General features: G+C 37.0%; 1 protein-coding gene across 3 annotated transcripts in view; it reads left to right on the forward strand.

Moving 5' to 3' along the window:
* The window catches only part of smg7 (SMG7 nonsense mediated mRNA decay factor), a 152,749-nt gene that overhangs the window by 47,725 nt on the left and 89,046 nt on the right, over positions 1–15,978 (forward strand). For all 3 annotated transcript variants that reach the window (XM_063064048.1, XM_063064051.1, XM_063064049.1), the window contains exons 7-11: positions 4,990–5,140; positions 5,773–5,908; positions 7,513–7,675; positions 7,924–8,080; positions 14,212–14,282. In XM_063064048.1, coding sequence (XP_062920118.1) covers positions 4,990–5,140; positions 5,773–5,908; positions 7,513–7,675; positions 7,924–8,080; positions 14,212–14,282 — 678 coding nt within the window. The remainder of the gene's footprint in view (positions 1–4,989; positions 5,141–5,772; positions 5,909–7,512; positions 7,676–7,923; positions 8,081–14,211; positions 14,283–15,978) is intronic.

The following is a 15,978-nucleotide window of genomic DNA, read 5'->3' on the forward strand; positions in this document are numbered from 1 at the left end:
GGGCCAAGTCATTGGGTAAATTTATGGCCGATGTTGATAAATTCTTGATTAGTCAAAGCTTGAAGGGATACATGGAGAAGGCTCAGAGGGAAAATGAATCAGCCATGATGATATCTTGGAGCAGACTCAATGGGCCAAATGGCCTAATTCTGCTCCTATATTTTATGGTCTTGTGGGCTTTGTATAGTGCAGGTCACATCTTAGAAATTTGATTTAGTTTTTGAAGAGGTGACCAATCTGATTGAAGGTAGGACAGTAAAAGGTTTCTATATGTAGCTCAGTAAGGTATTTGACAAGGTCCCTCATATTGGAATCCACTTGATAGATTCAATTCAAACTCGGCTTAGCCATAGAAGACAGAGGATAGAAGTGGAAATGTGCTTTTCTGACTGGAGGCCTGTGACTGTGGTGTTTTGCAAGAATCTGAGTTAGAACCTCTGTTTGTGAGATAGATAAATAATATCCAGATGGGCAAAATATGAATGATATATAGATCTAAGTTTACAGATGAAACAAAAATGATCAGAGTTCTAGATAGTGAGAAAGGTTGTCAAAGCATTCACCAGGAAATAGATCAGTTGGAAATGAGGACAGAGAGAAAAGTATATACTTAATGGCAAGATCCTTCAAAGCATTAATGTAGAGGAATCATGGGATTTGAGTTCATAGCTTCCTGAGAGTGGCAACACAAGTAGAAAAGGTGGTAAAGGCATACAGCATGCTTGCCTTCATTGGTTGAGATGGTGAGTATAAAGATCAAAGAAATCATGTGGCAGCTGTATGAAGTTTGTTTCAGCCACATTTAGAGTTCTGTGAACACACACAAAATGCTGGAGGAACTCAGCAAGCCAGCCAGCATCTATGGGAAGAAGTACAGTTGATGTTTCGGCTGTGACCGTTGGCAGGTACTGTGTGCAGTTACAATAACTGCATTAAAGGAAGTTTGTGGGAGCTTTGGAGAGGGAACAGAAGAGGCTCACCAGGATGTTGTCTGGATAGAAGGTATTAGCTGTTAAAAGAAGTTGGACCAGCCTCTTACAGTTTCTAACTAGACTGCATGAACATAAATTTCTCTAACTTTTGGTCATCATTCCCCTCTCTTCTTTATTTTTCCCTTGACGCCCCTTCATCCTATTTCTTTCCCCTTCCCCATTCTCTCCTTCTGCCTACCAACCATACATTCCTCCCATTGTTTCTCTCTTTACCCCCTTCCCTTATTTCGAGGTCTGCCGTCCTCTCTTATCAGATCCCACCACATTGAGCCCTTTTTCACTTCCACCTAGCAGCTTCTTGCATCATTCTCACACTCCCCCTATGTCACCTGCTTTTCACCCCCAACCCCCTCACCTGGATTCACCCCTTCACACTATCTTATAATACTGGTCATCTCCCCTCTTTCTTTCCTGTCCTAATAAAGCATCTTCAACCGAGATGTCAACTGTCCATTTGCCTCCATAGATGCTACCTGACCCACTGAATTCCTCTAGATTTTCAGCATCTGCAGTCTGTTGTGTCTCCTTGTTTTCTGTAGAGCCTACGAGGTTTAGTGGTGATGTGATAAAAATATATAGAGGCATAGATTGTGGGAAAACTAATGTCTACCCAATGTCAGATACTAGTGGGTATAACTTTAAGATAAAGGGGAAAATTTAAATGAAATTTGAGTCAAGATTTCTTATTCAGTATTGAATGCCTGGAATATACTGTCAGTGGAAGTGGTGAAAGTGGATATGATAGCAATATTTAAGAGACATAGAAGGGCACACAAATGGGTAGGGAATGGAGGAATATCACATGTACAGGCTGACGGGATGAGTGTAAATTGGCATCCTAGGCTGAAGGGCCTGTTACTCTGCTAGACTGTGTTCAGTAATCATGATGCAGATTATCATTGGGGGAAACGACAGAGCTGTCTTGTGGACATATGCATTGGATTTAAGGAGTTACTGTAGCAATTTAGTTCAACATATATTTACTACTAATTTAGTGTTCCAATTCAAATTTGCCCACTGTGTGCTACAAAAGCAGTAATTCTTGGATTAAGGATCTGGCCATTTTCTTCCACCTTTTTGATGTGAGCAGTCTATGAGGTGTGGAACTTTTTGACACCTTCTGTGATGCAGCATCTTGCTTGGGCTCAGGGTAGAGATCAGTGATTAAGACAATCAAAAGATTTTGGCTTTTCCAATTCCATTATTAGTTTTAATTGTTTATTGTCTTTAGTACTGTAATCTTCATGTTACAGTGCTTTTACCATGCCTATTCTTTGGGTGATCCATTTTCAGCCATTGGTTAATTGGATATGTACTGTATGCATTGTTATAATTTGTGCAACTAGGGTTACTTCCCAGATTCAGGCATTACCTATAATAAGCAACACACACAAAATGCTGGAGGAACTCAGCAGGCAGGCATTTTGTGTGTGTTGCTTGGATTTCCAGCATCTGCAGAGTTTCTCTTGTTTGTTACTGGATTATCTATATAAAGCAGAGAGAAATTATCTGATTAGAAAACACAAGACAATAATGACACTTTATTGTTCCCTCGGTGAATGATTTGGAATCAAGTTTATTTCCTTGGCAGGTTTTTGTTTATGAATGAAAAAGCCAATACTTGTGTAAGCTAATCAGTCACAATTAGACTTCATGTTCAAACCTCTTAAACAGGAGTTAATTCCCTTGCTTGTCATGGTGATGTTTTGCATTTCACATCAGGGTTTTCACTTGAACACCACAAACTTGTGCTTGATTTAAAGGAAATACTGGTGTTACAAGTGAGCCTTACACTTGAACTTTTTGCAAGATACGACATTTTCAAATTTGGCATGATGCATTTTACATAGGAAATAAATTCAAGTGTTTTCCATTTGTTGAGATAGCAACAGAATAGGAAAATCTATTTCTTAATAAAGAATCCTAGATTACCACAGTGCATTCTTGTCTGTGTAGGTGATAGTTAAGTCTGATATTAGATATTTTAAAAGCGGCTTAAACTCAATGGTAGTACAGCTAACATCTGTGAAGACATTCGATACACTGATGTTTAATGTACAGATTTTTTTCTTTAGCGTTGCCATGTTAACTGAAATATTCTGTTGAAATACACACTTTTTTGTTTTCTGTTTGTTTGCTTCATATATCCACTATATAATTTTGGTTCTTATTTAAAATTGACATTTAGACCATAAGATATTGGAGCAGAAATTAGGCCATTCGGCCTATCGAGTCTACTCTGCCATTCAGTCATGGCTGATCTTTTTCTTCCCCTCTTCACCCACACTCTCCAGCTTCCTCCCTGTAACCTTTGATGCCATGTCCAATCAAGAACAGATCAAGCTCTGCCTTAAACACATCCAACGATCTGTCCTCCACAGCTGCCTGTGGTAATAAGTTCCACAAATTCACCAGCCTCTGGCTGAAGAAATTTCTCGCATCTCTGTTCGAGATGGACGCCCCTCTATCCTGAGGCTGTGCCTTCTTGTCCTGGACATCCCCGCCATGGTAAACATCCTTTCCACATCTACTCTGTCTAGGTCTTTCAACATTCGAAAGGTTTCAATGAGATTCTGTGCCCGCCCCCCGCCCGCAATCCTTCGAAATTCCACCAAGTACAGACCCAAAGCCATCAAACGTTCCTCGTGTAATAACCCTTTCATTCCTGGAATCATCCTTGTGTATCTCCTGTGAACTCTCTCCAGTGCCAGTACATCTTAGATGAGCCCAAAACTGTTCACAATACTGAAGACAAGGCCTTACCAGTGCCTTATAAAGTCTCAGTATCACATCCCTGCTCTTGTATTCGAGACTTATTGAAATGAATGCTAATATTGCACTTGCCTTCCTCACCACTGACTCAACCTGCACGTTAACCTTTAAGGTGTTCTGCTCAAGGACTCCCAAGTCCCTTTGCATCTCAGGTTTTTGGATTTTCTTCCCTTTTATTTCACATTCTCCATTTATTTCTACTACCAAAGTACATGACCATGCATTTTCCAACATTGTATTTCATTTGCCACTTTCTCGCCCATTCTCCTAATCTGTTCAAGTCCTTCTGCAGTCTACCTGTTTCCTCAACACTACCTGCCCCTCCACCAGTCTTCGTATGACCTGCAGATTTGGCAACAAAGCCATCTATTTCATCATCTAAATCATTGATATACAGCATAAAAAGAAGCGGTCCCAACACCAACCCCTGTGGAACACCACTAGTCACTGTCAGCCAACCAGAAAAGGATCCTTTTATTGCCACGCACTGCCTCTTACCAATCAGCCAATTCTCTAACTACGCCAATAATTTTCCTGCAGTGCTATGGGCCCTTAACTTGGTAAGCAGCCACATGTGTGGCACTTTGATAAAGGCCTTCTGAAAATCCAAATATACAACATCCACTGCATCCCCTTTATCTATCCTACTTGTAATCTCCTCAAAGAATTCCAACAGGTTTGTCAGGCAAGATTTTCCCTTAAGGAAACCATGCTGAGTTTGTCCTATCTATGGTAAACACGAGAAATTCTGCAGATGCTGGAAATCCAAAGCAACATACACATAATGCTGGAGGAACAGCAGGTCAGACAGCGTCTACAGAAATTAATAAACAGTTGAGATTTCAGGCTGAGACCCTTCTTCAGGACGGTTAAAAGTTATTGGCAAATATCAAAAGCCAATTGTCTACCAAAAGAGAAGTGGTTAAAGGTCAAGTCTACCAGCGAGAATTCGGATTGAGTGGAATAATTATTTTAAGAAAGTACAGATTTAAAACAATTTTAAAGATTTTTTAAATCCAGTGTTTATAACAATTCCTAATTTGAAGTTAAAATAAGATTTGAAGGACAGTACAAAAGTATATAATAGGCATAGATTGAGAAAGAAGATTGTCTACCATATGTCAAGTACTAGTGGATTTGACAGTACAAGAATGGGTTTAATAACCTAATTGCAAACTTAGTGAATTTAATGAAGTATTTAAATTACAATATGTCACTCTTTCAGGTCAACCATACAATCAGCTGGCAATTCTGGCTTCCTCTAAAGGTGATCACCTTACTACCATTTTCTACTATTGCAGAAGTATTGCTGTCAAGTTTCCATTCCCAGCTGCTTCTACTAATCTACAAAAAGCGCTTTCTAAAGCTTTGGAAAGGTGAGAAAAATTGCACTCAGAAGCAGCATAAGTACTGCAACTAGAGAATAATGATGTAGTTTGTTAGAATTTTACTTGCTCCTTTAATTTCCAATATTGCTTGTATTTAATTACTGCATGTTAAAGTGTCATGGCTCCCTCTACAGGACGCTTGGGACTTAGACAATGGCAAACTATGTTGTGTATAACCAATAAGTAAAAGAGTATTGATAAAAGGTGCAGAGTCCAATCCCTGAAGTTAGAATAGTAATCAAATGCAGAACACAAAATAAATTTTTAAAAAATAGGTTGTGAAGAGGGTTGAAATAACAAAGAAAAAGGGGGAAATTATCTTGACATTTTTCTTTATAGATTTTATGTTAAGCAATTCTCTATTTAAAAGATTCATGTGCAATCAATGCCAAGTCATCCCTGGGTCATGCATATTTTCAGCTACTTCAAAATAACTAATTTCCTTTTGCAGTATTTTTCAGTAGTATATTTGAAGGCTTTCCTGGGATTTAAGAAACTTTTTGGTTAGCCTATCTATATCATGTATTCACTGCATTTGAGGTAACCGTAACTTTAATGCTTGGTTATATACCTCACAAATATGCACACAAACACTTCGATTTTTTATTTTTGTTATATAGCCGTGATGATGTGAAGACTAAGTGGAATGTTTCTGACTTCGTTAAGGCTTTTATTAAGTTCCATGGTCATGTGTATTTGACTAAAAGTTTAGAGAAGTTGTGTATGCTGAGAGAGAAGCTGGAAGACCAATTCAAGGTACGATGAAACTATGCTTTGGCAATTTGATGTTTAAGTTATTTGTTACTTATGGATATGAAATTTATTCATGTTTTGCTGTTTTTTTTTGTTACCTCTTGTGACAGTGAAGGTCTCAAAATAGTTTGAGCAATTTACTTAACATTTAAGGAAATATAAAGGGAGAGAGATTGAGTTAAGATTAAAATGTTGGGAGGTTACCAGTGTAAATATTTAAAAACTTGAGAGGAATGGGCCACAGTATTTTCATTTCAAATTCCTTGTTCACACTGGTAAGTTTGGCTTGGTGGTTAATGGTTTACCTGTATTCAAATAGATTTGGCTTGCTGCCTCAAGGTCTTCTAGCTGCCTGCTTGACCTGGGTTGATTGCAGAAGGCTGAATGAGTTGATCATTGTATCTTGGACATGTGAGCCTTTTACAAGTGGCAAAGTTAGAGGTGAAGGTAGAGCCTCTCAAGACTTCGATTTTTTTAAAAAATTGTCTGACTTGAAGCTTATAAAGCTAATGACATTGCTTTCAGTGACTTAAAATCATTTTGCAAGGTCAAATATTTAAAACACAAAATATTAATATTGCTATGGAATAAAAATAAATGAAGTTACTCCTTTTGCCATCTATACTATAAGGCTGTAAATTCCTTTTGAAACAAATAGGACGACTGCTACTATGCCAGTGTTAGACTTGGGATTTGTAATGGAATCTAGCTCCACTGCTGGGCTTGGGAGTTTGGCAGTAGACTGTAGTGATATATGTAGTGGTAACTGGCAGTCACCACATCTTGGATTTACTTTTGGTCTCTGAAGACTGGGACTGGCCTTTCTGGGAGCAGCTGAATCCCAGCTGTTCCCTTCAGAATAATCTGTTGTTAAAAATTTGATTCAGCCCTCTGCCCTGTCCCACTTTGGAAAAGAACTTTAAGTCCTGACTCAAGCAGATGAGAGTCATGAAACTGTTGCCTCTGATCCAACAAGGAATTTCTGGGTTAGGGTTAGAAAGGAACATTTATAAAAGAGAGATACTGCTTAAACCTGCTGACTATTTCCAATGTTTTTTGTTTTTAATTGAGATTTACAGCATCAGCAGTTTGTTTTTGTTCCACTTTTGATAACTAAATTTGCTGCTTGTGTTGCTGATAATCTTCTACCTCCCATAACCTCTGTTTGCTCCATAAATGTTCACAACTTTCCAACCATTGAAAATGAGACTTACAACTGAAAATTGGCCTAGTTTCCCAAAATGTGCTATTGCACTACCTTCACCTGGCTTCTGATCATTCTGAAACTCTTACATTTTGTCCCAAATCTTATGTTTTTCAGGAGGTAAATTCAAAAACAATTTGTGATACTATTTGTTGGATGAATATTGTTTAATTTCTGTGTGGTAATATTGTAATTTTTAAAGCTAATAGGTCTAAATTTTCTTCTGTTTTCATATCAAATTTGAATACTGGATAACTTGTTTCAATATGAAATGCACACCCTCTTTTCTAGGACATTGATCCCTTGTGATTGCCAATTTTTTTCAATTTGTGGCTTGGAAACACTACTCTTCGGGAGTTATCTGCAGTGGTCATAATTCTGATTTAGATTTTGTTATTTTCAGAGACTTCTTCCTCAGAAGGCATTTAGTTCTCAGCAACTCGTACACCTCACAGTAATTAATCTGTTTGAGTTGCACCATCTGCGTGATTTCAGTACTGAATCGGATGACCATTGCTATAGTCAGGAAGAACTACTGTGTTGGACACAACTCCTGGGTCTCTTTAGTAAGTAGCATCATAACTTGGTTTTACTTTTTGTTCATTTGTTTTTTTGGTTTTAGCTTTTGTTCATTTGTCATTGGTTGTCGGGTGAGGAACACCTGGACTTTGCTGTGCCAGTTGAAGTAATTATTTAAATCATTTTCTATTTGATTGAAGAAACGTGATTATTTAAAAATATACTGCATGCAATGAGGTGAAGACTACCACAGTAAAGTAGTTGTGAAAATCCCTATTCTTATTCAATTCTCCAGTGTCTTTTCTTGGAGTAATGTGCAAGTGTGCACTGCAGGATGAGAACCTCAAAGAAGCCTTGGGTGAATGCCCTCTGCCAGCAGTTAAAGTTTCATTGGATTGGCTGAAACTCAGGCCCAATGTCTTTCAGGAGAGTGCATTAGAAGAAAGGCAACAGTAAGTATTCCTTATTCAGATCTAGCACAGTTAAGAAATTTGTTGGTAAATCTTTTAAGTGACTGAATGTCCTGCAGTACTTAAGTGATAACTCATCTGTGTTCTTTATCTGGCATTGATGCTAGTTTTCTTGTTTTTTTCCTCCTTGTACTTCGTACATAGAATTGTTAAATGTACCTTTCTGAACGTGCATTTTTTTATTACTAATTTTTTATTGCAACACCAACAAATTACATTCAATGCAACTACAATTACATTTTGACTGTTTAACCCAGCTACCCCCCAACCTTCATCATCATCCCCCCTCCACCCCTCTCACCTCCCCATCCCTCTCCCCTCCACCAATCAACTGAATAGTAGTACATACACAGACAAAGCATTCCTATTTTAACAAAAGATCTTTTAAGTTAGATATCAAATTTGTCCACATTATGATTGTGTTTGGTCGTGCATCATTTACTCTTGCTAATGAAAATTCCAGGTTAGAAATGTCCAAAAAGCTCCGAAGCCAGTGAGTATTTGAAATATCATGGGGAGGTTTCCAACGCTGGACTACAATCTTCTTAGCTGCAGTCAGGCCTGCCAGCCAGATTTTGCGTGTTTTTTCCGTAAGAGAAAGGTGGGAGTCATCATTTAGAAGATGTACAGCGGGGTCCATTGGTAATTGTACCTCTGTTAGTTCTGTAAGAGTACTGATAACCTTCTCCACAAATCAAAAACCCCTGGACATTCCCATACAACATGTATAAAAGAGCCAATGGCTCCATGGGGGCAAAATGAGCAATAAGAGTCAGGAACCAGTCCCATTTGATGCCTAATTCTTGGTGTTAAATATGCTCTATGACAAAATTTCAAGTGTATATACTGATGATTTGGGTTTTTCGAAGCACCGGTAGCATTATCCCAAATCGCATCCCAGTCTAAATCTTGTCCCAATTCAGATATGTCCCTATCCCAAGCTTTCATTCCCGATGTGGGCATATAATTCTGGGAGTTTAATTTATCATGGGTATATGACACTATCTGTCCTGGAGCACTCTGTATCCAACTTAAAATGTGGTGGTCCTTTAAATCTGACCCCCAGGGAATGCCGTAGGCTTTATAAGCTGATCTTATTTGAAAGTAGAAGAAAAGAGAATGTTTATCAATATTATATCGAGATATCAGTTCTTGAAAGCTAAGGATAGTACTTGCCCCATTAATATCTTGAAGGGTAGTAATACCTTTATCCTCCCAAGTTCTGTTAATGATTGGTTTCCCCCCAGATAGAAAACAATTATTGTTCCATAATAGAGATGACTTGCACCATACGCTTTTAAATTTTAGGAATTTTTCTGCTGCTCTAAACACTTGTGGTATATGGGTTAAAATTGGACCGTAATACAAATCACTTTTTTTGGTAGGCATACGTATAAGGAGAAAGTCCTTCAACCTTATTGGTGCTATTAGCTCTTGTTCTATATTTTTCCAGGACGAAACTTTATCCTCCTCCATCCAATAGCTAAGACTTTTTAATACAAATGCCCAGTGATACAATTTAAAATTTGGACATGCCAATCCCCCATTCGACGTTTTGAATTGTAGAGCTGACCATTTTATATTGGGTCTTTTACCATTCCAAACATAGTATCGTAGTAAGGAGTCCAGTTTTTGCCAATCTCCGGCTGGAGGTGCAAGTGGGATCATTGAGCTGATAAAATTAATGCAGGGTAAGATGTTCATTTTAATGACCGATATATGGGCCGGTACTGATGTTGGCAGTTGTCTCCATCTACTAATATCTTCTATTTTTTTCAGAATTAAGGAGTAATTTGTTTTAGTCACAGGTGATAGGGAAGTATTAACTTTAATACCCAAGTAGAGGACTTCATTTGTAACTTTAATCTGGGGAGGAAGAGACACCTTACTTTTATCTGTATTAATCAGCATCAGTGCTGATTTTAACAAATTAACTTTGTATCCTGAACGAAATCCAAATTGCTCCAGTGTTTTTAAAACATAGGGGAGAGTTTGTTGAACATTTGCCATATAAACTAGCGTAAAGTGATATTGAATGTGATGTTGTACCTATTGTAATAGGGGAGATCTGAGGAGAGTTTCTAATTAAATGTGCAAGCGGTTCAATAGATATAGTAAAAATTAAAGGAGACAAAGGGTGCTCTTGTCGTGTGCCCCGTCCTATGTCAAATAACTCTTGAGGAACCTCCTCCCACACATACCCAGGCTGAAGGATTAGCATACAGTGTTTGAATCATATTGATAAATTTATCGCCAAACTTAAATTCTTTTAGAACTCTCCAAAGATATGACCATTCAAGGCAATCGAATGCTTTTTTAGCATCTAGAAATAGCAGGCCACAGGCAGGTGGGATTTTATGTGTTGCACTCAGTACGTGTAAGGGCCGACGAATATTATCAGATGCGAGACGCCCCTTGATAAAGCCCGTTTGATCTGGGCTAATTATTTTCCCAACTACTGTCTCAAGTCTACTGGCTAAGACTTTGGAAAATATCTTGAGATTGGCATTTATCAAGGAGATTGGACAGTAATTGACACACTCCAAGGGGTGCTTACCGGGCTTAGGTATAACTGTGATCAGGGCTGTGTTTAGATCTCTATGGAAAGCGCCATTTCCAAAAGCATAATTTAATGTTTCTAACCATACTGGTCCAAGAATATCCCAAAATGCTAGGTAAAGTTCCACAGGTATGCCAGCTATGCCTGGCGTATGGCCCTTATTTGTAGCTTTAACTGCTTTGAGTAGCTCATCCAGTGTAATAGGAGAGTCTGGAGTTTTGGTGTCCTCTAATGACAACGTAGGGAGGTCTAATCCACTAAGAAAATCTGTGAAGTCATTCTCAGAAGGAACTGAGCCACTTGTATACAATTCTTTAAAGTAATTCTTGAATGTCTCATTTATTTCCTCTGTTGAAGATACCACTCCCCATTTAGCACATCTTTCTTTCTTTTTCAATCTTTTTATTAATTTCATAGAATGAAAACATAAAGCAAAAATGCAAGTAGTAGGAGATACATTGTTACATTTAAAATGAGTAATTGTAAAACCAAATAGTAAAAATTAACGAAGCTCCCAATCGTGTAGAATAATAGTGAATAATACAAAGCAAAAAAAAAACTGAAGAAAAATCATGAAAAAGAAAAAAAAACAAACCCCATCCCAAAAAAAAACTAAACTAAACAGAATTAGTCAACTAAAGTAAAAGACTTGGGCAATACTAACAACTTGAAAATGGGAAAGAAGAAAACCTTAGTGTCGACAACTCCGTTCCTCTCAACCAACAGTACAGAGAAATAAAACAAGTTTGGAAATGGTCAAATTACATCAAATGAAAATGCTGAGTGAATGGCCTCCAAGTTTTTTCAAATCTAATGGAAGGGTCATAAACCGCACTTCTAATTTTTTCCAAATTCAAACATACCATAGTTTGTGAAAACCAATGAAATACCGTAGGAGGGTTAATCTCTTTCCAATTCAGCAAAATGGATCTTCTAGCCATTAGAGTAAGAAATGCAATCATCCTACGTGCTGAAGAGGTTAGATAATTTGAATCTATCATTGGTAATCCAAAGATAGCAGTAATTGGATGAGGTTGTAAGTCTATATTCAAAACCGTTGAAATAATGTCAAAAATATCTTTCCAATATTTTTCCAACGAAGGACATGACCAAAACATGTGAGTTAAAGAAGCTATCTCGGAATGACATCTATCACATATAGGATTAGTATAAGAATAATAACGAGATAGTTTATCTTTAGACATCTGAGCCCTGTGCACTACTGTAAACTGTATCAACACATGTTTAGCACACACAGAGGATGAATTCACCAGCTGAAGAATTTTTTCCCATTTTTTAATCGGTATAATAATGTTAAGTTCACTTTCCCAGTCAGCTTTAATTTTATTGGAAACATCAGGACATAAATTCATAATTATATTATATAATTGCTACAACACTTTTCTGAGAGAGATTTAAATCTAAAATTTTTTCCAAAGTGTCCATTGGATATGGGTGTGGAAAATTAGGAGAAACAGTAATTAAAAAGTTTCTAATCTGTAAATATCTAAAAAAAGTGAGATCTGGGTAAGTTATATTTATTAGAAAGTTGATCAAAAGACATGAAACAATTATCCAGAAATAAATCATGAAAACGTATTATACCTTTGGTTTTCCAATCAAAGTAAGCTTGATCCATAGTGGAAGGTTGAAAAAGGAAATTAGATATAATAGGACTTGCTAAAATAAATTGATTAAACCCAAAAAATCTTCGAAATTGAAACCATATATGTAAAATATGCTTAACTATTGGATTATTCATTTGTTTATACAATTTGGAAGAAGTAAAAGGAAGCAAAGTTCCTAAAACCGAACCCAAGGAAAACCCTTTTAATGAATTACATTCAAGATTTACCCACTGTGGATTTAAAGATGCATCCAAATCTTGTAACCAAAATTTTAAATATCGAATATTAATTGCCCAATAATAGAATCTGAAATTCGGGAGGGCAAGCCCCCCCTCCTTTTTGGATTTCTGTAAATACCTTTTACCTAACCTAGGATTTTTATTCTGCCATATATATGAGGAAATTTTTGAGTCTACGTTATCGAAAAAAGATTTTGGGATAAAAATTGGAACTGATTGACATACATGTAAAAATTTGGGCAAAATGATCATCTTAATAGCATTAATCCGACCAATCAAAGACAAAGAGATTGGTGACCATTTGGTAAACAAAAGTTTAATCTGATCAATTAAAGGTAAAAAATTAGCTTTAAATAAATATACTTTTTCGTAATTGTTATCCCTAAATATATAAATGAATCAGTAACCAATTTAAATGGTAAACGTCCATAAATAGGTACCTGCTTATTTAGGGGGAATAATTCACTCTTATTAAGATTCAATTTGTAACCAGAAAAATTTCTAAATTGAGCCAACAAACCTAGAATAGTAGGAATTGAAGCACATCTAATCGCTGGTATAGACCTTTTAGTTTCCTGTTGTTTGAGTGGTAGAGCTAAAAGATGGCTCGGTCTGCTGCCTTCTGCGTAATACTTATGTTTGGTTATACAGATCATATATTCTGCCCTGCTTAATAAATCATTTAATTCTGCTTGTTTTGTTTTGAGCTCGCTTTCTTTTGTTATTGTGTATATCCCTTTGAGATCATTTTCCAAAACCTTACATTCTTTTTCTAAGGTGGAAATCTTTTGAAGCCGGCTTTTATGTAGGTGAGAACTGAATCATATAGTGTTATTTCGTAAGAAACCCTTGATGGAGGCCCAAATCACTGTCACATCTGAGACTCTATTTTTATTTAAATTTATAAATTCTGTCAGTTTTGTTCTCAGTTGTGATAGAAATTCGTCTTTTTTTAGAAGGGTGCATTTTTTTTGAAGTAGTATTTTGGAACTACTGTGAATTTGACATCCATGCAAATATTTCTGGAGCACCGTACTCTGAGCTCTAATGCTCAGATCTAAGAAATAATTTAGGGGGGAATTTGAAAATAGAAGGGCCTGTTTCTCTGCTATATCACTCCATAAAACTAAAAATAAAGCTCCCATGAGTGAAATATAATAACGGACACTTCAGGCACAATTTTATATTTCAGTTTTTGTTTGTTCTTCAAGTGAGTAAGCCTGACGGGACTTCAGATAATTACTATCCAAAATTGATCTTAAGACTGAATTGCTTTCTTTCCCATGTTGTGAAGGATGGGATTGTAGTTATAGGTAGCTCCGTCTGGAAAATAGACATATGCATTTACTGAGCCAGCATGTTGTTTGTTAATTTTTTAAATTGTTTGACCAAATGATGCATCTTGACATGTGAGATTTAGACAATCATGTTATCTGTTGTTTTCCTGTACCTTTATTAGGGCTACACTGCACTTTACAGTGTTTTTGTTTTCTGCTTAGACTGGGTGGAAAATATTCTGATTTGATCTAACAATTGATGAAGCAAGCACCTTTTGCTCCTCATTAAGCTTTTCCGTTATCTTTCATATAATTAAGGAAGATATAATCATTCGTGATCTATCTATACCTCCCACAAAAAGTGTGTGGCTCTTAGAATTCAAATTTTTAATTGTATTTTTTTCCTCAGCATTTGGCCCTGGATTGTATCATTGCTGAACAGTTTTCATCCACAGGAGGATGATTTGTCCAGTTTTAATGGTAAGACTGCTTGCTGCTTTTGAAAATAATAATTGCGAATGAAAAAATGAATGCATTTGAATTTTAATGTGAATGAGAATATTTTCACCTGTATTTACTAATTTAATCCAACAATATATCAAATATTAGGAAAAGACAGGCTCATCTTTAAAACAATTTAATGTTGGAGTTGGCCAAACACTGTTCACTATGAAGTGTTCCAAATGTGTTTGGTATAACTCTCCACAAGTGTACTGCTTGACCCTGAGAAAATTTTATTTTGATGAAATTTTCTTACTTAAGCCAATTTCCTTACGAGCAAGAAGACAGATAGACATTGTTATTCTTATTGGTGCTTTGGAGTTGCCTAAGAGCAGTACAGTGGGAGTTTTCCTTCAATTATGTATTAAGTGTATCTGTATCTTAATGCATTAGACTTTTTTGCTCATGTAAAATTTAATATTGGGGGTATGAAATTCAAAAATCAGGAGGAACACCTGAAGCACTTTGGTGAGCCATTGTTTCCGGACTACAGTGTCTGCTGCTACTTGTTGGTTTCCTTTTTAAACATACAAACTATCCCTTTTGTCGTTATATGTAGTTTACAGAGGATTTTGGACAATATATCTGGGCAAGTGTGACTTTCTATTCTACATGCGCAGTTATGCTGGCACAGAAATCCAACATGAAGAACTTCTTTGAAAATGTGCTGAAAGTTCCCATTTGATGAAATGATTTTGGAAACATTATATTATATTGAATTTCTTGCTCCAACATTTCTATGAACACTGGAGGTTTGGGGCCATGTTTGTGGAGATAACAGTAGATTAGCTAATGAGCAGTCCGAAACTCATCGGTACCTGTGAGTAACCTTGGAGATCCTCACTTGGACGATGATATAATGTAAGATCAGCCATTGCTAGGTTGGAAGTGTTGCCATGAGGTCTTGTACCTTTGAATCAAGATATTGAAGACAACAAAACGGCACTTCAAACATGTTGTTTGCTCTTTTAGAGTTATCATTCCCCACCCACTCCTTGCTAATCACAGCTAACAAGAGGGTCACATCTGCTCTCACTCCATCATTGACATTGCCTAGGAGAGTCAAATGTCTCCCTCGGGGACAAAAGCCAGTTTTTTTTTTCCTCTTCCTCGCCCTGTCCCCTAAGATCTGAGTAGAAGTTCTCTTTGCCCCAATCTGATGTTTTCAGTATTGGGGCATTTTAACTGATGACTTTAGACTTTAATGTATTGGTTCTGTTTTGGAATGAGTTAGAGGGATGCGAGGGTTTCACAGGCGGAGTTGTTGAGATCCCAGACCAGAAAGCTTGATTGACTAATAGCAAGCATGACCATGTCATTGCATTAATGCTTTTCAGTGCAGTACTAAGCCATACAGTGCCAATGCTGTTCTATGCCTTGCCTTCTGGAAGTCTCTCACTACAGGACTTTCAGACGTGGCAGAAAATTCTCTGATAGCAGATATCTCTGCCCTTTCATGTTTCTGTGTCTTAGACTACTTAAAGCAGGTTCCTTGAGGCAAGTACCCCAAATCTATTGCAGAGTAAATGAACCAACTATAGAGTTTTCTCCGACATTTAGTCCCTCATTACATTTAGTTTGTCCTGAGAACACCTGGCCCATAACTGCTCGAGGTAAAGATGATGATGGCATTGAAAATCTCAAATTGATGCATCACAAAGTATGAACACCTGGC

The sequence above is a fragment of the Mobula hypostoma genome, chromosome 12, assembly GCF_963921235.1.
Source record: "Mobula hypostoma chromosome 12, sMobHyp1.1, whole genome shotgun sequence".
Lineage (NCBI taxonomy): Eukaryota > Metazoa > Chordata > Chondrichthyes > Myliobatiformes > Myliobatidae > Mobula > Mobula hypostoma.